The sequence below is a fragment of the Bufo bufo genome, chromosome 1 (assembly GCF_905171765.1).
Source record: "Bufo bufo chromosome 1, aBufBuf1.1, whole genome shotgun sequence".
Classification (NCBI taxonomy): domain Eukaryota; kingdom Metazoa; phylum Chordata; class Amphibia; order Anura; family Bufonidae; genus Bufo; species Bufo bufo.
In genome coordinates, this window is record NC_053389.1 from 209,132,580 (window position 1) to 209,145,473 (window position 12,894).

The 12,894-nt window shown below is 40.8% G+C and overlaps 1 protein-coding gene across 1 annotated transcript in view; it reads right to left on the reverse strand.

The window, feature by feature from the left end:
* PRKCG (protein kinase C gamma) overlaps positions 1-12,894 on the reverse strand; it is a 634,337-nt gene that overhangs the window by 178,285 nt on the left and 443,158 nt on the right. Inside the window, 1 exon segment of the mRNA XM_040434717.1 lies at positions 12,483-12,512. Coding sequence (XP_040290651.1) covers positions 12,483-12,512 — 30 coding nt within the window.

A 12,894-nucleotide genomic window follows, 5' to 3' on the forward strand; every position in this document is an offset into this window, starting at 1 on the left:
CCCAGATTGACATGCCTGCATGCAGCCAATCAGCAGCCAGCCAGCCCTGTGATGTCACAGACCTATAAATACGGCAGCCATATTAAAGTCAGACATTTTCCAGCGTTCAGAGTGCAGGGACAGACGTGTGAAGGCGCTAGGGACAGCAATTGGAAAAAACCTGATTGTGGAAAAAAAAAGACAGAAAAAAATTGCAAGGAAAGGATAGGGAGGATTTATTTCACAGCATCTTAGTGCAGGGACAGACATCAGAAGGCGCCATGGACATTGATAGGAAAGCGATTTACAAGTGCAGGGAAAGATTATTTGGGGATCTAAATAGTCATTAGACAGCTCTGTCATTCTAGCTATTTGTTATTGGGCTGCAAGTGCTATGTTGAAAAGCCTTAAGTGGCTTATATCTTAGTGTCTTTAGTATCTTATGTCAGTACTACAAGAAAAATATATACACGTTTCACTGCTGCAGTTATTTCTGGTGAAAGCATATAGGGGCGTATTTCAGTAAAAAAATTAAAAAATATACGCACTTCACTGTTGCCGTTATTTCTGTTAAAATCGTATAGGGGCGTATTTCAGTACTACAATAAAAATATATACGCACTTCACACTTTCTTCTGTATGAACCGAATTCCATTATCCTTTCATTGGTGAAATTTATTATTTCAAAATTGTTTTTTTTAGGTGAAATTGATGGGTGACTGCAAAACTCCTTTTGCTGTATGATATGAATGACGTTGTGGTGAAATTTTTTCTCTCAAAGTTTTTTTTTTGGTAATACTGATGGGTGACTGCAAAACTCATTTTGCTGTATGGACAGAATGACGTCGTGTGAGGACATGTGACGTCTGAAAGTGTGAGGAAAATATATATACTTTGAAACAACAAATATACAAAAAGTACAAGAAAACAATGACAACCTCCTGATGCTGCTGCCACCTCCAGACTCTGTCATTGGGACACTTGGTGGCCTTCTCCTGATGCTGCTGCTGCATCTGCCACCTCCAGACTCTGTCATTGTGACACTTGGTGGCCTTCTCCTGATGCTGCTGCTGCATCTGCCACCTCCAGACTCTGTCATTGTGCCACTCTGTGGCCTCCTCATACTGTCGCCACCTCCAGACTCTGTCATTGTGCCACTCGGTGGCCTTCTCCTGATGCTGCTGTTGCTGCATCCGCCACCTCCAGACTCTGTCATTGTGCCACTAGGTGGCCTCCTCATACTGCCGCCACCTCCAGTCTCCCTCATGTGGGGTCCCCTCATGCTGCTTCCACCTCACCACTATGTCATCGGGCCACTCTGTGGACTTCTCATGCTGTTCCCACCCTCCCCACTGGGCCAATACTGATGTATTACTGACCAAATGCTGACCGAGTAAAGGCGGGTGCTCCACAGACAGGATCCGTTTTTTTGGGGTTATTGTTCTGACAGATCAGAGGAAGGGCAAAATAATCAGTAACGTCAACACAAACTTACTGCTGACACCCTCTCCACTCTGTCGGGGGGATCTACTTGTATAAACGTTTAATAGAACAGGTTCTGTAGACATCTATGTGGAATCAGCTGACGAGGGTGTAAAAGGAGTGCGCTTGTTCTTGAGTCCATACTTGAGTTATTTTTTCGGTTTTGGCCCTGTGACTGCCCAAATAAGTGAAGTGTGCAGTGATTCTAAGAGCGACGCCTATCATCTGCATGTCATACTGACTCACAGTATTATTTCACTACGCCAGCAGACTCTCTATGTGTGTTTCTGCAAGGCACAGTGTTCTACACCCCTATAAAGGCTCTCTGCAGCCCAGAAATACTGTTTTTAACGCGATTTGCCGTGAATAAATTCGGGTTCAAAGCGAATCTTTTCGGAAAATTCAGCGAACAGGCCAAATCGAATTTTTTTGAAATTCGCTCATGTCTAGCTGGAACCCAAAGACATTGAATTGGGCTGAATTTGATATCATGTATAGGTTTTTAAATTAAACCTCTCATTTTTAAGAAAGGTGAGCATAGTCTTTTTCTAAAGAATATTGCATGGGAAGATGAGTGATTGCACATAAAGCATTTTTTTTAAAATGTCACCACAGTTTTTTATGCAGTTTCTTAATCCAAAACCACAAGTGGATCCAGCAAAAAGAAGTGTAAGTCTCTACTTTATAACTCCCATTCCTTTTGACTCGACCTCATGCTTTGGTTCAAAAACTGCATGAAAAGCTGCAGAATTTTTTCCACAAAAATTCTGTGTGTGCAACCACCATTTGCTAAACATTTTTTAAACATGTGAGATGGGGAAAGCACAAAGAGGCGCATCATATTTCAGTGGGGGTCATATATCAACACTGTTACCCTAGTTTTATACAATCTTTCAGGATTTTAAAGATATGAACAAAGTCTAGCTTTTCAGACACTTTCTTTTTTTAAACATTCATCATGATTTTTGTGCTTTCAAGGGTGGCTGTGAAAAATGGCAGGTGGCATCTGGCACAGTTCAGTAGTGTTGGCCACCTTTCTGGGTGTGTTTCGGATTGATTTGCTTTGACCATACATATTGTTTAGTGCCTATTTAGACTCACATTTGTATGACCCATATTGAAGAACAAACTTTTTCTGTTGGCTTGGCAGTGTCTAAATACTGCATGATACAGCCTTTACCTTCAGGAGCTGCAGCCAGCGAGTGACTACTCTCCATAGTCATATAAAATTAATCAAGCTGCTTGCCAGACAGAAACGCTGCTCATTGATATACATTACCAGTACCTTTGCATATAGTATAGTTTAACAGAGGGGGGTAACGCTATGAGAGATACTGTAAGTCAAGACATTAACATGTTCTTGTAACCTAACTGTAAATTAACTTAAAGAATGTGCAGTTCATAAATTTATGATTACATAATATTCAACACAAGCACATGTATAACAGCCAGGGCACATCAAATAGCATGACATTGTGCACATGACAACATTTAGAGCAGACAACAAGCCCAGCATTCATCACAAGGTAACCTGTATACTTGCACAATCTTACTTTTAATCCAATCAAAGATGATAAAATGACAAACCTACGTAACGTTTCACACACTGAGATGCGCCTTTCCAGTTTAATTTATGCCTTGTGAACAGGGGTGTAGCTATAGGGGGTGCAGAGGTAGCAGTCGCTACTGGGCCCAGAAGCCTGAGGGGGCCCAAAGACCCATGGGCCACATAAGAAGACACCAATATTATAGAAAGTGCATGCTGGGAGGGCTCTGTTATAGATTTTGCACTGGGCCCAGAATCTTCAAGTTACACTTCTGGCTGGAGGGAAGGGGTTAGGTCAAGAATTTGGCATGGGGGGTGCCGTTTCAATTTTTGCCTATGTGCTTCCCTGGCCCTGGCCACAAAGCACTGAGGGAAGGGGGGCCCAAGCTGAACTCTTGCACCAGGGCCCATGAGCCTTTAGCTACGCCCCTGCTTGTGAACAACTAGCATATAGTTCTCAGTTTGTAACCATCATGAGGTCACATGGTTGGACAATTAAAGGGGTTATTTGGGCTTTTCATAAAATCTTGGCATCTTCTGTCATTTGCAGAAAAGATAGTTTAGTCAGAACTTACCCATTTGTCCTGCCACCAATGGCACCATCTACACTGCAAAGTCTTTCAGTCGAGGCTCGACTCCATGGTTCCCAAAGTCTTCCTGTTCAGATGCATAGGGGTCCTAACTGGATGTGTTCTCAGGTCTTCCTGTTTAGCTTTTGCTTATATTTATACTTATGCTCTTGATAAAGGGGACTTAGTTGTAATCCCCGAAACGCGTTGAGCTTTTTATTGGAATAAACAAGCATCCTTGGTTTGAAGCCCTCAAGTTTCCTTTCATCACGAGGACGGGGTGTGTATCCATCTTACAGGCGACCTCGGCGAGGGAGGTAAGGAGGACAGGTGTCTTGAGTTTATCCTGTTCATCCTCCTCCCTGGTGAAGTAAGTCCCTTGACTTAACTTATTTCTCATTTTAATAACATTATTCCATCAAAGTTATGGCATGTTTTCTATATAGCTCTAACACAGCACCAATAGACCTGCCATTTGAGCTGTTGTAGATAATCTGTATACTGCTATATATACATATATTTCTATACTGCCACCCTTGTAATACCGGTCACGTGTAACTGGCGCCCCACTATATTGTTATGTGTTTAGCTTTATAGGAGTCTCAACTAGATGTGCTTATGAGTTCATCTGCTCAACAGGAACACTCTGAAACACATCCAATTCGGACCCGAATGGAAGAGACCGCAACCAGTCTGAGTTCAGCGGAGATGGCGGCATTGGCGGCCTGACAGGGGGTAAGTACTAACAAAACTATCTTTCCTACACAGGATAGAAATGAGTCACTTGCAGAATAGACCTGGCACTGGTGCTTTAACAAGAATAATGTAAAACTCTTATTTAACAGGTTTGAATTGACCTTTCTTTAGAAATCCAGATCCCGAAGCTGAGAGTTAGCATATTTAACTAAAGCTTCGTGCGCTGATTATACTGCATTAAATGGCAATTATGGGCTTGAATAACAATGTATTGTACATTTATTTCATCTTCCTCACACTGTATCTGGAATCTGTTTCCAAGCCGCAGGATGGCAGTTGCATGGCAACAGTGGCTGACTTAAAGGGGGGAAAAAGCAATTGATAATATACTTGGTCCATGGAGATTAAGTTGTCCACATTGTCACAACTGCTGTGCTTTTAGAAAAAAAAAATCTAAGATTTAAATACATAGAACCAAAAAGAAAATTTAAGGGGAACAAAGTCACTAAATAGGAGAATGATTGTTGTAAGAGTCACTATTTTGTAGAATAACACAGTAAAGTGCTATAGGTTTCAGGCCTAGTTCACACGTCACTGTCTGAGTTGTGAATTAGGCCTCAGAAGTATAGCTTTAGCATTGTATCTATAGATTATATAGTAGATAACGCAGGACATTTACTATGACTAGCATTTCATAGGACAGTTTAAAACCAAAATTCCTTGCACAGAACCCCACTGCAATGCAGTGGTATACTAAAAAGGGGTTTAAAATTCACTTGTATGTAGTAGATGCATTTCCTGTACTTCTTACGCAAGGGGTTATTAGGCGGTATATACATCTACCACTAGATGAGGCTTTTGTCCCTCCCCCCATATATAGGCAAAGGCTAGATCCAGTGTACAGAGCCTGAGTCAGTGTGTGTGAGTCAAAGAGCCGAGAGGAGGCTCAGCACATGTTAAGGGTGGCAGCTGGAAGTAAAGCCAGTCCTGTAACAGGTATTGACCTGAGAAAGGACAGAAAAGAATGTTATATACTTGGAAATGCCAGATGTAAAAGAAGGAAGTGTAGAGCAACATGCTATGGAGCTTTGCTGTCTGAAAAGGACCACTGAGTCTCCAGGAAATGTAACGCTTATGCTGCTTGGACACAACTTTGGAGCAGATTGGTCATCTGCTTAAAGGGAGTTTTCACCTAAAATCACCATTATAGAACACTAACATCAGGATCTCCATTACATTCCCCATATTAGAATGCTACCTTCCATATTGCTGTCCATCGCCGATTTTCTCTGAAAAACACTTTTATTCAATATGTTAATTAGCTTCTGAAGGTGCCCAGGGGCGGCTTTCACGCGGCCTTACCCAGGCCCCTCGGTGCTTTTCATACGAAACCCCTCCCCTTTCACCCCTCTGGCCCGCCCTAGGTTCTTCTGATTACGTCCTCCTCTTAGTGAGAAATCCAGCGCCAGCACCGTTCAACAGATTTGCAGCGATTGCGTACTTCATTCCCCATTATGGGCAGAGGCACAAGAGTGTTTAATGTGCATGTGCTGGCCCGTACATCCTGATCTAGCCGGCCTTGTGCGTCTGCCTATAATAGGGAATGAAGTGCGCAAGCACGGCGAATCTGTTGACCGGTGCTGGCGCTTGATTTCTCACTAAGAGGAGGATGTAATCAGAAGAATGGGGAGGGGTTTCGTATGAAAAGCGCTGAGGGGCCTGGGCAACGGCCGCATGAACACCACTCATGGGCACCTTCAGAAGCAAATTAACATATTGAATAAAAGTGTTTTTCTGAGAAAATCGGCGATGGACAGCAATATGGAAGGTAGCATTCTAATATGAGGAATGTAATGGAGATCCTGATGTTAGTGTTCTATAATGGTGATTTTAGGTGAAAGACTCCCTTTAAGAGAATATCCACATCCTGAAGAGGACATTGTGTAGGTGTACATTGTAAGTATGGCAGCCTGTAAAAAGGTGCAGAGCATAGTCTGACATTGAGCTCCACCCCAAGGTTGTATTGCAGAATGAAAAGTGTTACACCCCATTTCTGGATGCTTGTGCAAGATTCAGATAAAGAAGTGCAGTGTGAGGAGAATGCTTTAAAGAGAAACATTGGCTGTCTAACCTGTAAGATCCGTGGAAAGTGCGCTTGTGTAACATCTGCCAGTCCACGCATGCTGAGAAATGTACCTGGTGTGCTTGAACTTGAGTCTTTGGTAAAGAATTATTCTACTGCAAATCAGCTTCATCATTGCCTCCTCCAATGTTGCTCAGAACCCTGGCTTGCACCTCACAATTTGTCACCATCCAGGGTACCCCAAACTAACACCACGCAGAAGAAACCCCAAGACCGGGATGTGCCCCAAAGGGAAGAAAGATGCGCCCTTCCCATCACTGCACAGCCCAGGGGAGCCTCAGAGTGAGTACCAGCTACAACCACCATTCTTGCTACTATTACTCCTATCCTATCCTCTGTTCTCCCTCTCCTGGGCAATCTGCACTTGGATTAAGATTAGGGATGAGCGAATTGACTTTGAATGAAACATCCGAAGTCGATTCGCATAAAACTTTATTTCAATACTGTACGGAGCAAGCTCCGTACAGTATTAGAATGTATTTGCTCCGATGAGTGAAGTTATTACTTTGCGAAGTCTCGTAAGACTTCGTGTAACAACTTCATAAATTGATTTATACTGTAAAAAAACATTTCCCAAACTCGTAATAGCTTTGGCTCATCGGAGCCAATATATTCTAATACTGTAAGGAGCACTCGCTCCGCACAGTATTGAAATAACGTTTTTTGTAAATTGACTTTGGATGCATCATCCGAAGTCGTTTCGCTCATCCCTAATTAAGATGCTCAAAATGTATTAAGTGACACACACATCACTTAATAAATTTAGCACATGCTGGCTATAAATGATGCAAATTTCTAAATTACCAGTAAACTATAGTAATTTTGATAGACCCAGAGTGCCCCCCAACCCATCCCACTATTCTTGACACTTTTCAAAATTGAGACAGAAGTAGCTAATTTTAGTGCAGATATATACATTGCCCTGACAAGGCACGTTTGCAAAATGCACTGGGTAAGTGAGGGACACTGGTTTAAGCCATTAATTTATGGTCTGGTTATGTTACATTCTTTGGGTATCGGTTTCTCAGTTGGATTTTCATTTTGGAACCACATCTTACTGCTCCTGTTACAGGAAGTATATTGCATTAATGTTTAGAAGCATGTCCTGGCATTGGTTAGACCGTGCTACTGAATATGTATACTGTGGCTTTGTACCTTTTGCTGCCCACCAGGTGTTCCTCCTGTTCTCTTCTCACTGTTATGTGGATTTCTTCACTTTTTAATATTTCTTTTAAATGTAATTTAATAAAGTATATTGATTTTTACATGATATTTGTATTATGTTTTGACTGGGGGTATACACACATAGTTTTAGTAGGACTTATTTGCATATATAGAAAAACTAGCTTTAATATGATTGATAGGACTGTGAAAAAAGAATTTTCCTCAACATATTTTGCACACTAAATAGTTTCAGAGCTGAAAAGTAAATAGTAAAAAGTAATAGAATTAAAATACAAAAACTCTCCCCAACAAACTATGGACATTGTGACTGCAGACCAGATAAGCCATCTGATAAATTATAATCAATGTCATGTGCTATTAAATAAGCATCTAGCCCTTTTTACATGCTAACATAGTATCTGCCATTACTAACTCTTCTGCCATAGGTTGACTACTCTTACTGTAATGAATCCTTCCTTCCACGCCTTATGAATGTCCTCCGGGCCTTGGAATGAACAAATCATGTCCCAGTTCCTTGTATTGCTTATACATTTACACATGTAAGGAATCTTTAAAGCTGAATAAGCAAATAATCAAAGATAGAATAAGATAGAGTTTTCCTTCCAGCCAAAATCAAGTCTACACATGAATGGCTGAGGAGAAACAAAATTAAAGTTTTGACCCGATGTGGTCAAAACTTGTCAAAGCGATGTGTCAAAAACCTGTTCATTTCAATGACGTATCTGTCAATTTTAAATGTCTCATGGAAATTCGACAGTTGGCAGGCCCTATTGGCTTAGGCCTAGTTCACACGATCATTTTTTTTGTGTACGGGCCGTTTTTTGGTGTTCCATATACGGAACCATTCATTTCAATAGTTCCGCATTAAAAACGGAATGTGTTCCATAAGCATTCCGTTTCCGTATTTCAGTTTTTCCGTTCCGTTGAAAGATAGAACATGTCCTATTATTGCCCGCAAATCACGTTCTGTGGCTCCATTCAAGTCAATGGGTCCGCAAAAAAAACGGAAATGCATCCGTATGTCTTCCGTATCCGTTCCGTTTTTGCGGAACCGTCTATTGCAAATGTTATGCCCAGCCCAATTTTTTCAATGTAATTACTGTATACTGTATATGCCATACTGAAAAACGGAACGGAAAAACAGAACGGAAACGGAAACACAACGGAACTCAAAAATGGAACAACGGATCCGTGAAAAACGGACCACAAAAAACTATAAAAGCCATACGTTCGTGTGAACTAGGCCTTAGCTATATAGGCTTATATTGATGTACTGGTCATCATAACCCCGAGAAACCTTTTAAACTTTCACATCACTTACCACATCGATATTCAAATGATGTAAAACGAACAATCCTTTATTTCTTGCAGTTTAAAAACTCAAAAAAAAACACACATAGTAACGATCTACTCGTTTCGGACCATCACATGTCGGTCCTTACTCATGATACACGTTACATAAACTCTATTACTTATATACCCCTGCTGCACCAATCTCAGAGGATATAGGTGTCACATGACACATAGAGTATAGAGGGTTAAAAAATAAACAAAACATTCTCTTATAATTAAAAACATAAATGGATAATACTACCGAAAAAACAAGTAACGGCAGGAAGTTTAACAAACAAATGAATGAATGATATTGCAGGATAAAGTCATGCTTTTTGTTTAAACCAGCGGGACTGCATGATTCGAATTGAAACATCCAGTAAGCCTCCCGATTAAGTAACTTCCTCCTTATCGATTCTCACCCCTTTCATCAGGATATTCGATGGTATGGGCGCTACATCAACGACCTCTTATTTGTCTGGTCGGGGGATGTAGCGCATCTTTTTCCCTGTATTTGAATCACTGTTTTCAATCACTTTCGTTTACTGTACAGTGTGAAAAGGAGTCTATACATTTTCTTGACTTATGTTTAAGGGGGGGATATTCTGAATTTGAGGGTATCTACAGCCACTTTCCGCAAAGAAACAGCGGGTAATACTACACTTTTGGCTACTTCGTGCCACCCTCCACATATCATACATTATATCCCTAAAGAAGAAATGATAAGAGCCAAAACGGCTTTTGTACTAGAGGCAGATAACATCAGAACAAGATTGCATAAAAGATTATATGATTCAAATACATTGCAGGAAGCAAAAAATATGGCCTCTTCATTAAATAGGGAAACATTAATTTTCCCCAAATATACATCCTCACACAAGAAGGGTATACATAATATTGCTGTTACTTTTATTACTAAATACAGTGAAGAATACACGAAACTCTGTAAAATGATAAAACAACATCTTCCAGTATTGAGTTATGATAAAGAATGGCATAACCTGGTAACTAATGGTATTAGACGTGTAGCCCGGAAAGCTCCCACCTTGGGACAAACAATTAGTCCAAGTTTATTTTCAGATCGCCCAAAAACGAAGCCCACGTGGCTGCAATATAAAGGGAGCTACAAATGTGGCAGCTCGAATATGAGTGTTAATAAGACCTTTAAATCCATGTCAAATGGCAAAAGTTAGGTTATTAAATCTTATTTAAACTGTGATACTAAATTTGCCATCTATCTTATGTGTTCCTTACAATATGTAGGCTGTACTACTAATCAAGTCAAAACACGAGTACGGAAGCACATTTCAGACATTCCCCATTACGAATCTCGCAATGTCTCGGCGGTCAGCCTTCATTTTGCCATTGTACATGGAGGCGATGCAACAGCGCTAATAGTGCAGGGCATTGAAAGGGTTACCCCTTCAACGAGAGGTGGTGATCATAGAAGAAAGTTACTTAATCGGGAGGCTTACTGGATGTTTCAATTAGAATCATGCAGTCCCGCTGGTTTAAATAAAAGGCATGACTTGATCCTGCAATATCATTCATTCATTTGTTTGTCAAACTTCCTGCCGTTACTTGTTTTTTTCTGAGAGAATGTCTTGTTCATTTTTTAACCCTCTATACTCTGTGTCATGTGACACCTATACCCTCTGAGATTGGTGTAACAGGGGTATATAAGTAATGGAGTTTGTGTAACGTGTATCATGAGTAAGGACCGACATGTGATGGTCCGAAACGCGTAGATTATTACTATGTGTGTTTTTTGGAGTTTTTGAACCGCAAGAAATAAAGGATTGTTCGTTTTACAGAGCTGGAATTTTCATCCCTTTTTTTCCTAATTGATTTTCCCTGTACCAAAAAAAAAAAAAGCTTCAAAAGGAATTTGATTTCTGAATTTGCCTGGGGTGGAAACTGAAGTAACTTGAAAATAAAATTCCAACAAGATCCATGGCTATTGTGGTTCCATGGTTTATGAAAATATATCAATTTTAAGTGATTTATTTATGGGATTTCTGTAACAGCATTACAAAAATTATTAGAATTTCTTCTGGTATTGCTATAATAATATAACTATACTGAAAATGCTCTTTAACTAACATTACTATAATTTATATAGTAAGACTGCTGATGACACAAGTACATACGTTCTAAGTGCAGGCCTCAGAATGCTGCATTTGGTTATTTGCTACTGGAGAATGTTTACAGATGAAATTATATATTAGAGCAAGCACAACCTCTAGTGGCAATAGTGGGGTAGTGCACCACCATCAACATGGGGAACCACAGTAATGATATTTAAGGTTAATATTAGTCTCTATTACAATCTTGTTTAATAATAAAAGTTTCTTCAGAAGACCACATGTGTCATAAAGCTCTAAGTTGAGTGCCAAAAAGAAGGACTGGGAATTTGTGTAAACAGCAAAGAGCTGGTGATGTTAAATATTAATCTCCTCTCCTACTTCCAAGAAATCATGGGGTTGGGGTGCAGTTCTTCTTGGGGTTGTCAACTTTTTTTTTTTGGGGGGGGGGGGGGTGCAAAGGAAAGCATACCTACTTGCTCCCCAGTGCTGGGTGCTGCTCTTCATACCTCGGCTTCTGCTTACTCCCTCGGGTCCCCCTCTGTCAATATTAGCTTTGACACTGCTGAAGCCAATCACAGTCATCTGCTCCTCTTGCGCCATGTGGTCATGTGACACAAGAGGAGCAGGTCACCTCTGCAGTCAGTGATTGGTTTTAGCAGTGTCAAAGCGGATCTTGATAGTGGGGACCCAAGCTGGTCAAGGGAGGGGGATCGAGGGAGTCGGAATCCACTGCTAGGGAACAGGTAGGTATGCTTCCCTTTGTAGTTCTGCTTGACCTTCCCCTAGCCCCAAATACACACACACCCAAAGGTGGCCAAACCCTTTACAAAGGTTACTATTAATGGCCTATATTCAGGAGAAGGTCATAAATAACAGATCAACAGGGTCTGGACTCCTGACGCTCTTCCTATCAGCTGTTGTGCACTTACTAGTCATGCCTGAGTAAGGCAACGATGCATCCATTCAAGCTTCAGTAACTAGGCATGAGCACCACTTAGTGTACGGACTGTGTCGTCTTGGTGCCTGGTTCTGACTCTGCAGCTCCTGACAACAGCTAATCAGCGACGTTGCCAGGAGTCAGACCTGAAACTGATAATTTATCATAAGGATAATCCTTAACACCCCGTATACAGTAATTCAGCCCATGGTGGATTACAAGCCCTTGCAGCTCTTTAGATCTTACAAAAAAACTAACACATGGGATGTGATGGCCCCAACTCACTTCAGCTCGGACTCTGGAGCAAGGAATTGCTGCTCACAGGTCGTTTTAACACTTACCCCCTTAGCTACGGAGCCAGGTACACCACTAGAGTTAGATCTATATACATTGTCATTATATAAAAAACTAAGACCAGAAACATTAAACGCCAGGCAGACAATATCAATGTGTAGGTGAAGCCACAGTTAAACAAGACTCACATACAGGAAGCGGTCGGCTTCACAACAAATAACATATAAATTACCTCATAAAGTTCAAGAGGAAAATTGCACGCCTGAAATAAAGAGGAAAATGAAAAGGTGTGGAAATGGCAAAGAAAATAAAGGCAATTCCAGAGAGAGAAACTGATTAAAGGGGTTATCCCATGAAAAGTATTACTATGCAATAAATATACAGTATTTCCTATATAGCTTTATTTCTTTTTTCTTTATGTATTTGGAGTCGGGAAGGAATTTTTTATTCCCCTAAAGTGGGGATAATTGGCTTCTACCTCACAGTTTTTTTTGCCTTCCTCTGGATCAACTTGCAGGATAACAGGCCGAACTGGATGGACAAATGTCTTTTTTCGGCCTTATACACTATGTTACTATGTATGTTACATTACAGCACCCCTTCTGGTAGCAGCCCTTGTTTTTACCCTTCTGGTCCATCTTCTC